The sequence below is a fragment of the Passer montanus genome, unplaced genomic scaffold (assembly GCF_014805655.1).
Source record: "Passer montanus isolate IOZ18808 unplaced genomic scaffold, ASM1480565v1 scaffold11, whole genome shotgun sequence".
NCBI lineage: Eukaryota > Metazoa > Chordata > Aves > Passeriformes > Passeridae > Passer > Passer montanus.
This window is the reverse complement of record NW_024357613.1, coordinates 22029150-22047465: the sequence shown is the minus strand read 5'-3', so window position 1 is coordinate 22047465 and position 18316 is coordinate 22029150. Positions and strand designations below refer to the sequence as shown.

Genomic DNA, 18316 nt, shown 5'->3' with positions numbered 1-18316 from the left:
TTTGCAGAGAAGGTAGAATTACTGACCCAGTATATAAGAATTTATTCTTCTGTTTTTATTCAGTTTGACAAAGGATATGCATACAGCATTCGCCACAACTATGGGCAAGAAGGAAAGAGGACTGATTATACCCCATACAGCTGCATGAAGATTATCATGTCCAATCCACCAAGCCAAGGGGATTATCATGGTGAGTTCCTTAAGGGGAAAAACCCCAAGCATTTACAAACAGCAGAATCTCTTGGCTAGAGAAGTTATTCCCTCCTGTAGTCTCTTTTATTGTTTATTTAATTTCCAGACCATAGTGGTCTTGAATTGCTCTCTTTAGATCAGATTTCATAACTGCTAGTTTTGATATAAGTTGTCATGCAACTCAAGGAGACTTTAAATGTGCAGATGCTTTAAGAAATAACCAATTAGAGGTGTTCTGAGATATGAATTCAATCATATAGGAAGTCTGAAGTTTGCTAGGGTATTTTAAAAATTCCTACAACTGTGTGACTAAACATGGGAAACCTCCACTTGCTTCATTGTTGTTATGCTAACACTAAGTCATTAATTCATGTGTGTCTCAAAACTTACTCTAGGACAAAAAAAAAATCCACTTAGGTGGTGGAACTTTCTAAGTTGCTTATAAGGTAGTATTTTTACAATGGACTATGCTTTTAAAGACCAGTTCACTCTCATTACTTTTATTTTCTTGGGTTTTTCCACAGCTATTAAATGTACCAACACTGTCATTGTTAGTAATGAACTAACTTAAACTCTTTTCCTGTCAGTGAATGAGAATTGTGGCCTCTTTATGGTGGGATATTTTATGTGACTCTTGGGCCTGTGGTGCCCTGATAACTCTGCAGTAAAGTAATTATTTAAAGAGAAAAAAAAAGGCAATTGTACACATGGGTAATTAACTTTCCTATTAATAAGCTGTTAGACAATTAGGAACAGCTTAGCTGGTCTCTTGAGTGCCTTACTGCACTAACTCCTGAGTAAACAGCCTTGTTTGTGAGCTTGCTTATTTTTTACTGTCAGGGTGCCCATTCCGCCACAGTGATCCCGAGCTGCTGAAGCAAAAGCTGCAGTCATACAAGATCCCTCCCAGTGGAATAGCTCAGGTAAGGCGTATTTTGCTTGACACTTTCATTATGAAGACACTGCTTTTCAGTTTTACTTTCAGTTTGTGTAGGAATGCCATATGCAATTTGTCACTGCGTATTGTGAAATAATTCTTCTTATAAAGGTTTTATACCAGAATTTTGGCTTTCTGGCTGCAATGCTCCCACTGATTTTATTGTTTAATATTGTGAGGAGGTTTATTCCAATAGTGGATACAATCCAGAAATTCTTTTTGCTTTGTTTTACCGCACTGTGATTAGAAAAGAAGTTTAAATGAATCTGGCAGTGTTTTAGAGAATTTAGTTTTATTCTTGTAGTGACTTGTGGATGACTACTGTGTTGTCATTACACAGATGTAATTATTTTTTATAATAAACTTCTAAAACCCATGCATTCCTCATTATCTGTTCTGCTAACTTCCTCTGAACAGCAAAAGCACATAAAACCCTAATGAAATTAAGGAGAAATTTTTATCAGCTTTTAAAAAATGTAAACTTGTATTGAAAATCTATCTTATATGGCAAAAACAATGTGGGAATTGGAATTTTGAGATGTGTCCTGAAGAACTGTGTCTCCCGCTGCATTCTCTAGCAAGAGCTTAAGGCAGTGAGAGGTTGTCATCATTTTCATTGAAAGAAGAGGTACTGGTGAGATTTAAGCTGAGACCAAACACTTCTGTGTATTAACTGGCTAGAACTGCTTTAGGTCCATAGGAAAAACCTGCTTTAAGTTGTTGTCTTTAGTTATGTGGAATGTCACCATTGTTTGTCAGGCATCAACAGACTGTTGTACCAGATGGAAAAGAATGCAAAAGTTCCACTTGAAGCAGTCTCACTTGGAAGGATTAATTAAGATACAAATTAAAAGAATTTTAAAGAGTTTACTGTTCACTATAGGAGTGTTTTTTCCTTTTACATTTTTTCCCCTGTTTTCTTCTGGTTCATATCAATAAGCGTCTATATATCTGACATGCCCTAGAGATACTTTCCTTTGGCTTTTTTCCTTTATATATATCAAGAATTGATGCTGGTCTAGGATTTTTTATCCTGCTAATCATTGGGAAGATTGGTGAGGATTTACTGGCTTAGATGCCTTGCTGTATATGTGGGTAGGATTTAGTAGAGGTTATTTCTTCAGTGAATTTGCACAGTAAGACTGTGTCTTCATATTTAATGTGAATTGTGATTTTATTTGTGTGTGTGTATGTATTTAGGGTTTGGTGGGTTTTTTTGGGGTTTTTTTTTTTTAAGTAGAATTTGGATGCACTAGCAGTCTTATATTGTTTTATCAAAAGTGCCTAAGGAAAACTGTCTCCATCAACATCTTTTTTGCCCAGAAATGGATGTTGTCCTGGCCATGACTTTTGTGGTGTTTAAGTGCAATTAGGGTAAAGGGCTCTTCAGTGTCCACTCCTAGTGTTAAACAAAAAACCCCACAAAATTATACACTCTCCATGCAAAATCTAATAAAAATAAAGTAAAATCATGTGAAATAAAATGTTGGCTGTGCCTGACTTCTGAGAAATTAAGCTTTTACATCAGACAGTCTTTGAGATATCCAGTAGGAGAAGAGGAAGAGAAATAGTTGCCATCAGTCTCCAAGTTGCCATTACTTCTGCCCCTCATTTTGCTCTGTTTTCATGTTTCAGTAATGATTGTGTGACTAAGAAGAGTTCAGGATCCTTCAGTCCAGACAGGGCTTTTAGGATTCTTCTCTGATGTTGATGGTGGTTCCTGAGTATCAGAAATTTTTTTTTTCCCTTTAGCCCTGTGAATAGGTATTAGGGGTGGATGGTTTACCAATCATTCAATTGTCTCATGTAACTAGACTGGCATTCACTCAAACCATTCCCTTTGACTCTTAGACTTCCTGTTAACTCCAGGTCCAACAAACTGGTAGATACCTGTTTTTAATGAATGGTTTGGAGCTTGACCTTTCAGCTATGTATTTCAATAAAAAGCATGTTTTTTCCAGGGCTCGGGTCCTTTTATGCTTGTTCCTTGCTCTGTTCCAAAATTCTGGGAATGATGCATAATTTTGCAAACATCTATTTTGAATTTAGCTATGCACTGATTAATTGGTTCCCCACTGGGATTTTCATCTTTTGGGTAGAGTACTCACGTCTTCCCTCCAAACCCACAAACAAGGCCCTTCCTTGTCTTTGAAGCTTGTTCCTCAAGGCTATTATGGAAGTTAGTGTCTAGCCCTAGTGGCTGTGGTTTTACCCAGCTCCAGAAACAGAATGTTCTCAGCATTCTGTTTCTGGGGCTGTCCATACTCTTGACAGGCACTCTTTCCTTTAAGATTCATGAAGTTTCTGAGTTTTTCCAATTCAGATAAAGCATTTGATTGCTGCATGGTAGGAACAAACCCCATCCTAAAGGGCTTTTTCACAAGACTGGATATGAAAAGGGAAGGATGATGTGATGATGGTAAAGAGCAAATATTTCCAGACCTCATGTGACTTCAGTAGTCAGTCTGAGCATTAGACTGCTTTCATTGCATTCATTTTGTAGTGCTGTCAGTAATGAAAGCAGGGATTAAAGTATTTGAATATATGAATCTGCTTGCTATGAAGTATTTGGATCCAACCTGTTGTTCCAGTCTAGATTTTCTGAGGCTGTATCTTGTCTAGGATTGTACCTGCTGAAGTAATCATCTCAAAGTAATGCGGCAGATGATTACAGGTCTTGTCTAGTTATCAAAGTGCTTGAAGCAGAGAGCTATCCCTGATGTTTATTCCAAGAACTGCATTATTTAACTTGTATTAATTTCACATTTTCCTTAGGTTAGTCTACATTTGTGATAGTAGTTTTTTTTTATTAAATGCTTGGAGAAAGAAGCATTAGCTGAGCATCTGACATGTGGATGTGTAAGTGCATAGCATTTGAATTTGTAGTGTATAATTTTTCATTTCTCTCTCTAGTATACTACTGATTAGGTAAAATCCTAATGAAATCAGCTAATCAATTTGAAGACTATAAAGATTAAAGAATATGTTATGTTTTTACGTATGAGACAATGAACAAGTGCATGTAGTGACAGGACAAGGAGAAACTACTTCAGATTGAAGAGCAGAAGGTTTAGATTAGATATAAGGAAGAAATTTTTTACTATGAGGATGATGAGTCACTGGAACAGGTTGTCCAGAGAATTTGGGTGTCCCATCCCAGGAAGTGTTCAAGACCAGGCTGGATGGGACATTGAGCAATCTGGTCCAGTGAAAGGTGTCTCTATCCATGGCAGGTGGGTCTGAACTACATGATCTTTAAGGTCCCTTCAACTCAAAGCATTTTATGATTCTGTGATTAATACATCTGTTGTGATGCTGTACTAAATGCACTGTAATGTGTTGCCGGCATCTTACATATAGAGAAATAGAAGCTACAGGCTTTGAATTAGTTTGTTCAAAATATCTATTATTTGTTTCAGAAAGTTTTCTTGCAGAAATTACCTTCTTCCCAAATCATGTCAATAATAATAGCAAAAGCAAAAAGTAGTAAAAATTTCTGGTTCTGCAAACAGGAGAAACAGAGAATCTAGACTAGTTCTTTTTGCTTTCCTACTAGGAGTAAAAGCATTTTAGGGAAAAATACTTAAGTCGGTGAACAGCGTATAACTTCAGAAGAAGGCTTGTTCTTTCTAATAGAATTTTTCTCTTAATTTTATTTTTTTCCCTATAACTGGGTTAAATTAAAGGTTTTTATTAAGTCACTCATTGAACTTTGTGTATTCTTCAACAAATTTAGTGTTTAGGTGGGTTGGACATTCTGCACAGAGATGGAAATAAATAAACCAGTCTGTGCCTAGGCCTTTAATATGGATATATGTTTCTATGAATGAAAAAAATCCTGTCAAAATGCTGAACAAAACACTGCCAAACCTGCAAAAAAACCCACCACAAGTGGAAAAAAAATGTAACACTCTGCCTATTGATCTAATATTTTAAAAATTTTAGGTTATTGCTGTCTGTAAAAATATTTTCCCTTGCATCTAAAGAAGGTTTCCAGGAAAAGTTAGAAATTAATCACACATAACTGAGTCTATAGTAGAAAGATTTTCATAATAAGTTAATCCTGCAATGTAAAAAACCCCAAACCCAAACTCATTTTGAGTAAGTTCAAAATAACAGTGGATAATTATAGAGCCCCAACTGTCCTGCTATGCAACATCTTTACTTTGAGTGCTTAGGATCTATAAAAGCAGGTGGCTGCATACATCTGCCAAACATCATCTCAGCCTCATTAACAGTCTAGAGCAACATCAGAAAAACAAGTTGCAGATGGCAGTGAAGAAAAAGGCACATAAGGACTCACAGGAAAAGTCCTTGAGTGTGTACCTTTACTTACAAAATAAAGCAATGCAGTGTAAATGGCTTAATGTACATAGAGGCAAAAGATTGCTGCTGTGAATGAAGCTTTGAGTGGTCTGTTTCTGGGAAATACTAGGGAAAAAAGGCTGCAAGCTTGCTTTCATTATGGACAGAAATGTAGTGGAAAAGATAATATGTATTAGGGATGGTAAATCTATTTTATTTTAATAGAGGATTGTTTGTCTCACAGAGAGGACTCCCTTCTAGCTGGGCTTCATTCTATTGCACTGTTTAATCTTTTTTGTTTCCTTTTAGCAACTTCTTCCCTGATAAAGCAAGTTAATCTCTAAAGTTACTCTTCTTCAAATATTTTAAATATGCCCCTTATGCTCCCTCTCTTTCATATATGTAGAAGGGGAACCTCGTCCTCCATGATGTGGCCAGTTGAAACTTACATGTATCTAACTTTTTTAATCTCCTAGGATTTATACTAAGAATTAGTGCATACCTGAGTTTGTTTGCCCAATTAAGATTCTGAGATTTAAAATGTATTTACACCTAAATTTAGAAAACTTTTTATTTATATAATTTTATTACATGTAATCTTGATTAAATAACGAAGAATTCTGAGAAAATCTTAAGTGTTTATGAACTAGATTGAATTAGCCGAATTATTTCAACTGGGAAATTCAGGTTAGACAGGTCTGAATGCCACAGAATATTGTGAATGTTTCTTTTAACTAACCAACAGACAAATAGGTCTTCTAACAATTATTCCATATTAGGTGAAGAATACTTTTTAAGAAAGTGTGTACATATAACATGGTTTGCATCTTCTTTAAAATAGAGGTGGCTCTTTTGTATGGCATAGATTATTTGTAAGGAACAAATAAGCAAATGTAAGGCACTACGAAATTGAAGTGTTAAGAATAAATGAGGTTTTTCAACCCTTAACTACTGATTTTTCCAGTCAGTTTCAAGGAGAGAGGAGAAAAAATGGAACTATATGTATGTACACAGATTTCAGACTTCATTGCCTGGCTGGCTTTGGCCTTTGTGTTTTACAGAAGGTTTAACAGGAGGTGGCAAGAGGGATAGAAATGTAATCAGTTGGGCTATTACAGAGAAATAATGGGACTAAGTACTTTCCTGGCAGTGTGTTGCTGTTTTTATCCATTCAGCAAATGTAATTTATTTATATATCTGTCAATAAATACAAGGCAGCATCCGATAATGAGTACAGCAGGGATTTAAGCTGTATATTGCTGTGTCTGACACAAAGGTCAACCTTGGGAAATGGCTTGAAATTAACATTTCTTGAAAACTATTTTTCCTTCCACTGAGGCTATCTCTTAATTCCAGCAATTTTCTCTGTTTGATAAGCAGAGAGAGCATACATTTAGATTATATAAAGGAGGGAGGAGGTAATGAAACTTTAAAATATTTCAACCAGCATTGCATTCTAGTGATAAGAATGGGACTTCATGCAGCACAGAAGAGATTACCTGAAGTAGAATTGGGAAGCAAATTGTATTTACAAAAGATGGCATGATTTTCCTAATACGTGTTCAAAACAGCCTATTCACTCACATATTCTGCTGAGCTTGACTAGAAATAGCTTCATTTCTAAAAGGACAAATCTGATTGAAGGTAAAAGCATTCCCCTCTCACAGATACTTGTTTAAAGGATTTGCATTAAATTTTCTTGATGGGAGCACAGTAGTATTTTGCTGTGCATCTGCATGAACTGGTAATGTGGAAAATAAAAATACAAATCATGTCCTTGATTGCTTCATGCTTCAACCACTTGAATTGCTAGATTTATGTCTGCAATTATAGAAGAGATGTTGCAATATGATAGTTTGACAATAACTGTCACAATGATATTACCAAAATATAGATTCAACTTATGCTTGAAGTTAAGAGTATTGAAATTACATTTTAAGGGTCGCGTGTACCTTCCTGTGCTTTTTTTGTTTTTAACGTAGCCGGGGCATTTTAAAATGTTGTCAGTTATTTGTAGGATTCACAGGTGTGCTGCAAATGTCCATGAGCTGTTGTGCAGGGCTGTCCTGGAACACCTTGTTGTAAGTATCAGTCAGTTGGCTGTGTGCTCCTTGTGAGTGTGTCTCCTTGCTCTCCCTCCGTGCAGGTGCTGGAGCTGGTGAAGGGCATGCATTACCAGCTGGCCTGTCAGAAGTACTTCGAGCTGACACATGATGTGAGTAGCTACTGCTCTTTGTTATCACCCACTTTGTCTTGAGGAAGGCCTTGGAAATCATGAATGAAGCCCTGAGACTGTTTTCAGTTTGCCCATCCATCATTAGCCTTGTTAGTTATCTTTTCAGTAATTTCAAATATTGCTTTGTAATTTTTTGCATTTATATATTGATGTTATTAATACCCTCAATATTACAAAATGTGGTAAAATATTATGCTATCTTCCCAAAAAGGTCAATATTGTTGAATCATATCTATTTCAAAGTCATTTAGCTTTTTCAATATCCTGCTTTTAATCAAATTTGTAGGCTTTAATACATTGATCAAGTTTGATGTGTTTATATGAAATACATAAAAACCTTCAAAAAATAAAGGGAAAATATCTAAAACCTCTGAATTCAATCTCCCAGCATTTTCATGGTACCTTTTGTTAATTTTTATTTGGTATTTTTTCACATTTGTAGTCATGTGTGATTATTTTTTTAAATCAAGATGAGCATTCTCAGGGCTTTCCCATTTGCTTAATTGTAAGCAAAGTTATCTTAAAATTTTCTCCAAAAATTTTTAAGGTAATAAATGGTCACACTCCATCTCCTGTGTGATTTCTTGATTCTAAGAAGCAGCTTTTCCATTGGTTCAAGATTCCTTGTCATCAAAAAAAAAAACCCAGTGAACCACAGCTCTTCTTATAGCTTTGTTCTCTTCACAAACCAAAAAATGGAAGCATCACTTTCAAACAGCAGAGTATGGAACAGCCTTACTGAGGAGATGGATGAGGATTAGATGACCCACCCAGAGGCATTTACCACTGACTGGTTTTCACAATTGATTTAAGTGGAACTGTTCGTCTTCATGTATTTCCAGAAGTCATATGTATGAATGTATAGCAAAGGTGTACAAAAAAACCCAGTGAACCACAGCTCTTCTTATAGCTTTGTTCTCTTCACAAACCAAAAAATGGAAGCATCACTTTCAAACAGCAGAGTATGGAACAGCCTTACTGAGGAGATGGATGAGGATTAGATGACCCACCCAGAGGCATTTACCACTGACTGGTTTTCACAATTGATTTAAGTGGAACTGTTCATCTTCACATATTTCCAGCAGTCACATGTATGAATGTATAGCAAAGGTGTATCCTGAGCCTGTGTCTAGTGTTGTTTTGGCAGCTGTATTTTGTCTTATGGTCTTAGAAAATGTGAGAAGAAGTCTACTAATCTGGAAGGAAATTCAAAATAATACACAATTTTAAATTTAGGTAAGGCTTGCTCTGTGTAACACTTGCTCACGTCAGTAGAAATAATATTTTCTCAAGATGACTGTAGACGCCGAGGTCAACATTCATCAAAAGATAAATCAGTACTATGCATTTTAGGAAAGCTGTCTTTACATTCTTCTCTAGGAAATTCCAGAAAAGCATTATTTTTTATCAATTTTGTGGTAATATAAACATCTTTGCTGCTTGCACTCACAATCATCTTTCTGCTTTGCTCTTGATATTATTTCAGTGAGAGAAAGCAAAATACACAGACCCTGTCGTTTGAGTGGCACATGCTTATGGTGGCAATTTTTAACAGAATTTAGCTGCTGAACTTGTTACCAGCCTCCTTGGATTGATTTTTCTGTTCTACAGCTATATACTTTATTATTTTAATTTTTTTTTCCTATGGGGAGGTAAAAGATGTGTCTCCAAAGCTTTTATGTGACAGTCAAACCTTTGCTTTCCTGCATATCACTAGCAGAGTTTTTCATTGAAGGGAATTTCAGAAGAATCAATTAGCATAACTTCAATTGTTTCTTTGAGCAGGGGAACAATCTTAAGTAAAATTTTCATGGAAATAATGGACTTGCTCAAATGGAGAATTTTAGCTTAAATTATGTAAAAATTTTACCAAGAAAGTGCTTGATTTGTATTGGGAAGAGCTGTTGGTGTTGCCTGCAATTGTTAAAAGTTATGGTGTATATGTGGGTAAGATTGACTATGAATGACTTTGTAACAGAGACTTGTTAAAGATTTTATTTCTCGAAGTTCACAGGGTCAGCTTCAGTAGGCTAGTGCTTGGCACCAAGACTGTGCTGGTACATGCAGCTGGACTGGGGTGCATCATTCTTGTTGAGATACATTTTTGGGGGGTAGTGGTGGGGGTTGTGTCCTTGCACTTCACTGCTCTGTTCGAATAGCGTGGGCTAACAAAAAGCTGATGCTCTCTGTATTCTGTGTAACCTGGGCTTATTAACTCCAGTGCTACACCTCTCCTGAACTTCAGTTGCACTTTTTCCCAACCAAGAACAAAAGCAGACATCACTTGTGATATAGTGATAGACCTGGCAGAAACTAAGATACATGCAGGCAATTTGTTAACTCTTCAGTAAGTGCAAAAGGAAAGCTGTAGCACCATGATTGCTCCACGTGGTTTTTGTTTAATATCAGCTGTCATTTTAAAAGTTCTTGGTTAAAACCCAAGGATGTTATAGCTTCAAAAGTATTATTTCAGGGTTTTCAAAACAGTATATACTAGTGCAGGAATATTAAACTGGAGTTTGTATGAGAGCCAGTATGTGCAAAATGTGCTAAATCAAAAAAAAGTCTTGTGTCAGTATCACCTACTTAGATGGATTATACAGTTGTGTCTGAAGTGCCAGGTCTTTTTGCTTGGTTAAAAGCTTAAAGTTTTAAAGCTTCTCCGTGTTAAAAGCTTCAAGTTTTGACTGCATAAAAAATTCATTTTTCTTTGGGTGTGGTGGATAGATTCAGATAGATTTACCACTGTGCACTGGCAAAGCTGCTTCTGTTAGAGATATTTCTGGTAGTAAGTCCCAGCTAACTTACAGCAAAGTTAATGATGAGGCTTTTAAAATTCATATGCTTTGATCTATATTATGTAAAAACATTGTAAAACTTGCATAAAGTTGTGTGAGCATTCTAATGTAAAAAAATACCATTTTTGTGTTCAAATTTCTTGTGAGTTTCCAGCCAGAGTAGAATATTCTTATTCAAAGAAATGCTTACTGAACCCTGTTGAAAATTACAGAGAATAGAATTCTTTCTATATCACTATATCGCAAATGAAGATAATGAAAAAAATCTTCCCCCTTCTCTTTTAAGGCTCTCACAAAAATTTGATGGTTTGCGTGGGTGGAATTCTTCTAATTGAAGAGTTGTCTAAGCTTCATCTGATAGATTTTTATTTATGTAGCATTCAAGTTTGAAAAGGAAAAAAATGGTACATGGAATCATACAAGAATTTCAACTAACAAACAGTAAATAACTTTTAAAAACCCAGAAATTAAAGCTCACAAATACCATCAATCACCTCTGAAAACATGGCTGTAGGCTCCTTTCATACAATGAGCTGCTTCTACAGCTTTTTCCAGACTGCTGGGGAGAGAAGAGTTTAGAATAAAATTAAGAGTTACAAAGTGACTCTTAAATTGGTTTGAAGAGAACTGAGATTTTCAGGTTAAAACAACCAGAGCTCATTAAGAGCTTCTAAAAGGAAAGCCAGTTTTTCACTATATCACTTCTTTTTAAGCTTTTTTCATGTAAAGAAGTAATTTAGTTTGCATGTAATGAAAATTGGAGCATGGATGAAAGCTGGCTGAATGAAACTCATCCAGATAAGACTAAAATCAAATTCAGTGATGACTTTGGGTTGGATTTTTTGGTGGCTTTTTTTTGTTATGCCTTTGAATACCAAATTAGAGTGCTAGGACTGTTACTTTTAAGATTTTTCAAGCAAGGTCACTGACTACAGTTGCTAATTCATGTCTGAATTAGATTTTGCTATCCATGTCACCATTTTCTAATGGAGCTAAGCTAGGCAGTGGTAATGCATTTAATCAGGGTTCCATTTAGAGCACACACTGATCCTCTACTTTATGATTATTCACAAGCAGCTGAAATTTAAATTGATGGGGTTTGGCATATTAAATTAGCCACAGTATGTCCTTAGGAGACTCTGTGTGCATGCAGAGTTGCTTATTATGCCTGAATTGGCCACTCCCTTCTGGGAACAAAGGAATATAGTGGTAGCAGAAATTAACAGGTACATGACTCTTAGTCTTCCATGGTGTGTTGTACCCCATGTTTGGTAAGTCTTCCAATGTATTTTAAGAGCAGTGGTTTTTTAAAAAATTTCCTAGAATTCACATGAACTCAGAGGCAAATGAAAGATGCAGGTTGCCTTGAATAGGAGGTGAAAGCACTTTTTAAAGTAAGCATTTCCAACTTCTGAGCCTCCCAAAAGAAATACAAAAGTTATAACTCTGGTTCTTGGTCATTACATCAGAATAGCTTCCTTTTAAAGCTGAAAGCTTTCTTGATTTGAAGTATTTGAAGAGCATTAATTGAATGTTCATTTATCAAATAATTCCAGAATTGAAAGAATACTTCTGCTGAAGTAAAAACTAGTAATACAAATCTGCTGCTAGTTTTCTGTATTTTTTGCACAGAAGACAAAATGGTTGTGCATTTAGAGTCAGGGTGCTGATGGTGGCACTGATGGAGCAAGGATAAGCTTGATCTCTGGGGCTTCTCTCTTAGCTCACTCCCTTGTAAATATTGCATTTGTGCTTTCTTGGGAAAGCAGGGAAAGACACGAAGGTCCCCTTTTCCATTTACAGTTTCACACTGATACTTAAGATCTGGATTTATGCAGTGCAGTTGCTACAACTTCTAGCAGTATTTTTCACTTTCATTTGCACTCTAGACCTCTCTCACTCCCTTTTTTGGATGGTGAAAGTCCATTTTAAGATGTAGGTTCAATGCAGATGATTAAGATTCAACTAAGATGTAGGTTCATCTCTAAAGAGATGTCATTTTACTTATGTGTTTTAGATGCTTTGGGGTGTTAGTTTTCTTTACTGTAGAAAAGACAGTGTGAAATAATGTTTGAATATGCCAAAGTTATTATTTCTGCAATGAAGGAAGAAAACTTCTGATGAAACGAGATTTGTGTTATGCTAACATTTACAGAAACATTATTTACAAACTGATGCCTTTTTCTTCAACAAAATTGGAATTTATTAAATTGTTAATTAATCTGTTCTTGAATATGAAAAATATGATTTTTAGAAATAAGTGTGATAACTTGGTGTTCCTTTCCTTTTATGTACAGGTTGATGACATTGGGTTTTCTTTGAATCATCCTAATCAATACTTTACAGAGAGTCAGAAGCTGTTAAGTGGTGGTAGAGAACCGAAGAAGGAATTCAATAACTCGGGAAACTTTCAACAAAAAAATAATAGTCAGGAAAGCATAAATTCAAGTTCTACTCCCACCTCTTCAAATGCAAAAGATGATACAGAACTGGAAGGACTGGAAGCATACTTCACTGAAGACTAAGCAGCAGTGTTATTTGTTATTTTTCTTTTATTATTTCCCTTCTCTAGCTGGATTTGTCTCTGTACTGAGGAATATGCACTTCACCACCTGGAATACAGAAGCATTTAGTGCTTTTAGAAGGCTGAAAAAACAAAAGATAAATATTGAAGCTGTAATTGCATCCAGTATTTATTCTTACTGCTTTAGGAAGCTGTTCTATAGGGTGTGTTTAAGGATGGGAAATGACACTTTCTTCACAATTATTAGGTAATTTTTGTCTGACTTACCTTTTTTGTTTTCTTCAAAAAGTTCAAATATTTTTATCCTCTTTTGTGATCACTTTTCTATGTATCATCTTAATAAAAAATTTGCAAAGGTTTTTGTATTTTCTTTTCAGCTATATTGGGATGGTAATTAAGTAGGAGTTCTTACGATCAAAATTATCCTCTGGAGGAGTCTGTCTGTCTCTTCTATATGAGGAGCTGAGGGAAATCAGCTTCCTAATTTGTACCTTGGCACTAAATTTAGAGAGCTGGTTTTGGTACTTGGAAGAGAACATAATCAGAGTTTAGACACCTGTATGTAAGAAAGTAATAAAAAAAAGATACACTACTAACTGACTCATTATGAAGAAGCTAGAAGCTTATTAGCATGTACTTCTGTGCAGCAGTCATGCTGATGTAGGAAGTAGTTTTCTTTCTGTCCAACCTCTAATCTCAAATGTAGCCCAGTTCAGTTTGGAGTTGGATGTTTCAAAAGGAATGCTGGCCCAAAGCTGGTCAAGTGCGAGCATCCAAGACAATAAAACAGTCTCTGACTTCAAAGCCTTTCAAGGTCTAATGATGAAGAGGGTGTCACTGTTGGGTGTTCAGCAGAAGGAAGCTGAGGAGCTCCCAAGCTGAGTGAGGCTTTAAGTGCTCTGCTGAGGTGAGGAGTGGCAAGGGGAATGGCAGGAGCTGCCACCACTGTCACAGCACCCAGTGCAGGAGCTGATCCACGCGGCCGCACTCCTGATGCTGAGCACGCTGCATTCCTTCTCTGCGTGCTTTGGGAGCTTTACTTCAGACTGGTTTTTGTCTTGCACTGTGGCTGGAGTGGTCAGTAACAGGTACAGGAATGTGCAGGATGTGCCTTTTGTGCGAGTTCCTTCCAGAAGTGACCCAGTTTGTATGCATGCAGACTGGTTGGCAGCGTGAGCCAAAGCAGAGCAAATGGAGGTGACTTGAGAGATTGCCTTGAAAGTGGTGAACATTTCAGACAGTCTTAAGTCCATGTAATTTATCCTGGTTTTGGCTGGGATAGAGTCGATTTTCTTCCTGTAGCTGTTATTTGCTGTGCTTTGGGCTGAGAATGAGAATAAGGTTGATGACGCACAGATGTTTTAGATGTTGCTGAGCAGGGTCTACTCTAAATCAAGGACTTGTCAGTGTTCCATGCTCTGCCAGGGAGCAGCTGCGCAAGAAACTGTGAGGAAGCACAGTTAGGACAGCTGACCCAAACTGGCCAAAGGGATATTCCATACTGCAGGATGTCATGGTCAGTGTGTAGACTGAGGGGAGTTATTGAGAGTCACCAAATACTAGTCAGTGTTTGATGAGCAGTTGTAGTGTGTATCACTTCTTTCTTACGGGTTTTCTTCCTTTCTGTCCTTTTCATTACTATTATTAGAATAATATGTTTAAAATTTTTTGTTTCAGTTATTAAACAGTTCTTATCTCAGCCATGAGGTTTTTTGGTTTTTTTTCTTTTGCTTTGGTTCTCACCCTTTCCCTTCATCCCTCCCCAGGAGTCTGTGGTGTGTGTGAGCTTTCAGGTAAGCTTACTGACTCCAAGCAATTAGAGATGCTTTCCTTGTTTTCTCCAAGTACCTATCAGGAAAATCGAATTAATTACAGATGGAAAGATGTATTCAAGGTCTCCATATTTAAGTGGTTCTTTTGGGTGTATTTCACATCATGATACTTCAGTTGTTATTTATTTTTTTAAAGCATATATAGCATAATCTAAAATCCATATCTATTTGGAGTCCTTTAAAAACCCACAGAAGAATCACTTTTTTTTCTGCTTGTATTCATGAGCTACTCTTAGTAATGATATTATCTCAACATTGAAACTTCTACCTGTGATAGCTAGTTGACAGAAAGAAAAAGACTTTCACCCCTTAACACACTTCCTTGCTGAGATTTGTCTAAACCCCTCAAATGCTGAAGGATTTACGGTGTTTGAATTGGACAAAGGTTACGATCACTGGGAATAATTCAATCCCACAAGGAACCTGAAGTGTTTACATAGGTAAATTAATTGAAAAACAAGTATAAAAATGGCTGAGATAATGTCAAGAATTAATTATAGCTGTGAAATATGAGGAATAGATACCTAAATACTAACTTATTAACAGAGGAAGCACTGGAAGACTTTAGAAGACGGTTGGGGTGGGTGGAAAATAGATCAATAGCTGCAGACTTGAAAGTTATATCAGTGTGTATCAACTGGGGGAGAGCAAGACTTGGTGATTAGGCTGCAAAAAAAAGGGAAGATGTATGAACTCTGAGTTTCTCTTAGAATAAAAATTGCAACCACAATGGAAGCATCATGAGAAGCTGTGTTTCTAGCTGAAAGTTTTCAGCCAAGTCGAGGATGTTTTGTCATATAATCATAAACTTTAATTAAGATGGTTCATGAACATGGGGTAATGAAAAAGAAATCAGTATAGTGGAAGAAGATATGGCACAATCTTCAGAAGAATATTGCATTCTACTCTGGATCAGAGTTGTGTCATGGGAGATGTTATGCAAACAGAAAATCTCAGCCATGTTCAATGGCTAAAGTGAACTTCAGTAAAAATAATTTAGATCAGAAGTGTCTTTGCTCAAACTGAACCAGTCAAATGGATGCATGCACTGGATGAAATGTTACACTGTTCAAAGTAGATGGCCTGACTGGCCCTTTTGGCCATTCAAGTCTATGACATGTGGCTTTATTTCTATGCTTAATACAAATTTATTCTTCTAAGATGAAAGTGTCCTTGCTTCATGCAGCTACTGTAGTGCTTTAGGGTGGGATGTGGAGCCAGTCTGCGAGAGACGGAAGAGTCAGAGATGTGTGATTCACCCACTTGAAGTTCAGGTCTTTGAATTGTTGGTGCTTTGGCCAGCTACAGTTTTCAAACAAATGGTTTGCTGTAGAAAAATACCTGGGAACCTGCTGAATGACTTTGATTTTGAGCTGGTCTTTGGTACTGGAGCATAATTAAAAATATGTGATGTTCTTAACATGCTGTAGCTGAAAACCAGTAATAATTGCAGTTACTGTGTGACTTCGAATGGAAGAAAAGGAGAATCCTTGTCACCTGTGGCTTAGGAAGGAGGTGAAGGATTTCTTACATTGTCTCTTGTTTAAATCCAGTGGCACTGTTGAAGAGTGGTTTTATCTACAGTGATCCAGTTTTTCTCTCTATTATGATATCCTAAGGAATGGTTGTAAAACTTCCTTTTCTAGGACCTGGCATTAATAGAAATACAATTTTTTACAGTTGGGGAAATTTTCACTTGGATTTAGGTATTCAACTATGGTCTTCTTCTGTTTCATCACTACTTTAGTACATCAAAATATATCTATACATGCTTTAGTACTATAGTAGATCAAGAATAACAAGTAAGTAAAATCCTAAGTACAAATACCTGAATCCTAAGTACAAATACCTGAATACAAATAAGAAAAATAAAAAGAATCATTTAAATGTACTTGTTATGTAGGTTGTAGGCTGTGTAATCAGAGCTACAATAGTCAAACATGTTGGTAGTGCTGCCATGGTAATCTGGGGTGTGCAAGCGTATGTGAAAGAAGTGCAGTATTCCTTTCCCAGGTTATTTCTTGGTGTGTTTATAAATGAGCCTTTAAAAGTATATTTCTTGCTTTTTTAACATTAATTTAAAAATTGATATAATTTTGTTTTGTGAAAATTTCAAATTTATTATGCAGTGGAAAAAAATGCATTGGAATATCATTTTAAAATTAATCACTGATATTCATAGATATTCTGTCTCTTGCTTCTGTCTCTTACCATGTTTTGGTTTAAGCTCCCTCTTATGAGCTGTGTAAGGCCTTACCTTGAAACCTCAATCCAAAATTTTGTAGTTTTGTCTATGTTTTGGTTTAAGCTCCCTCTTATGAGCTGTGTAAGGCCTTACCTTGAAACTTCAGGATTTTGTAGTTTTGGATTAAAGAATCCGACTTCATTCATTTTTTTTTTTCATGCATCACCTAGGAAAAAAGTCCCTCCACAATGAAAATTCTGAAAACCTTCATAAACCGTATGAAATAAACTCCTCTCTTTGACTTTCTAAAGTTTCCATCAAAAGAAATTGTAAAAAAATTCATTTTTTTTTTTCATGCATCACCTAGGAAAAAAGTCCCTCCACAATGAAAATTCTGAAAACCTTCATAAACCGTATGAAATAAACTCCTCTCTTTGACCTTCTAAAGTTTCCATCAAAAGAAATGATAAATAAAGAAATTAAGTAAATTTTCTTCTAAACAGGGGGGTGTAATTACACTGAGGAAGACTTATGACTATATTTATATATGTTCTAGAGGCAAAGCTTTTCTTTTGATTTCTGAATTGTTTTGGAGCATATGTAAATGGGACTTCAGTCGTGAGGGAAACCCAAACCAACCTCAGTAGCCTTATCAGAAATGAAAATAGTAGAATATTCAGCCTGCTGAACTGCTTTCAACCTGAAGGCCAAAATTTTCTGAAGCACAGCCATCAAGCTGGAATATCTAAATTGGCTGTCAAGCAAGTTTGATGGGATATTCAGTCTTTTTAACTGCAATGTGTGCTCCCAGCATGTATCAAAGGAGATGGCAGAGGAGAGCCGCTTGTCTCCTGTAGGTAGCTGGAACCTGTTTAAGCCAGTTCACCTGTGTGACACTTACTTAAGGTGCTTAAATGCTTATCTGGGAGGGAGAAATCATATCTCTGTGAATGCCATCCAGCTGTATAACTGGTTCTGCTAAGTGCTTTCTCTAAATGGGTTTTATGTCTGAATAACAACAGCTGTACTGTAACAGACTTGTCATATTTTTGCAAGAAGTGTTCTTAGCACATGATTATTCCATAACTTGATAACTTCAATATTTATTAAATTGTCTACTCTGCAGATTTAGAGCACTAAACCCGGTTCTCTGCAGTAATGCCAGCACTCTCAGTTCACAGTTTAGATTCAGTTTCTCTAGGGGAGTTGATCTTATTTTTCACCAAGTAGCAAACTCTAGAAATACTTTTTTCCTAAATAGAATTTAATGCCGCTTCAAAAATTTCACTTGCTCTCTTCAGCTGTAG

At 36.2% G+C, this 18316-nt stretch overlaps 1 protein-coding gene across 1 annotated transcript in view; it reads left to right on the top strand.

Moving 5' to 3' along the window:
- PRIM2 (DNA primase subunit 2) overlaps positions 1 to 14675 on the top strand; it is a 92392-nt gene extending 77717 nt beyond the window's left edge. Inside the window, exons 10-13 of the mRNA XM_039730519.1 lie at positions 64 to 190; positions 1033 to 1115; positions 7581 to 7649; positions 12766 to 14675. Of these exons, the coding sequence (XP_039586453.1) occupies positions 64 to 190; positions 1033 to 1115; positions 7581 to 7649; positions 12766 to 12993 (507 nt within the window). The 3' untranslated portion in view covers positions 12994 to 14675. The remainder of the gene's footprint in view (positions 1 to 63; positions 191 to 1032; positions 1116 to 7580; positions 7650 to 12765) is intronic.
- The last annotated feature ends 3641 nt before the right edge of the window (positions 14676 to 18316 follow it).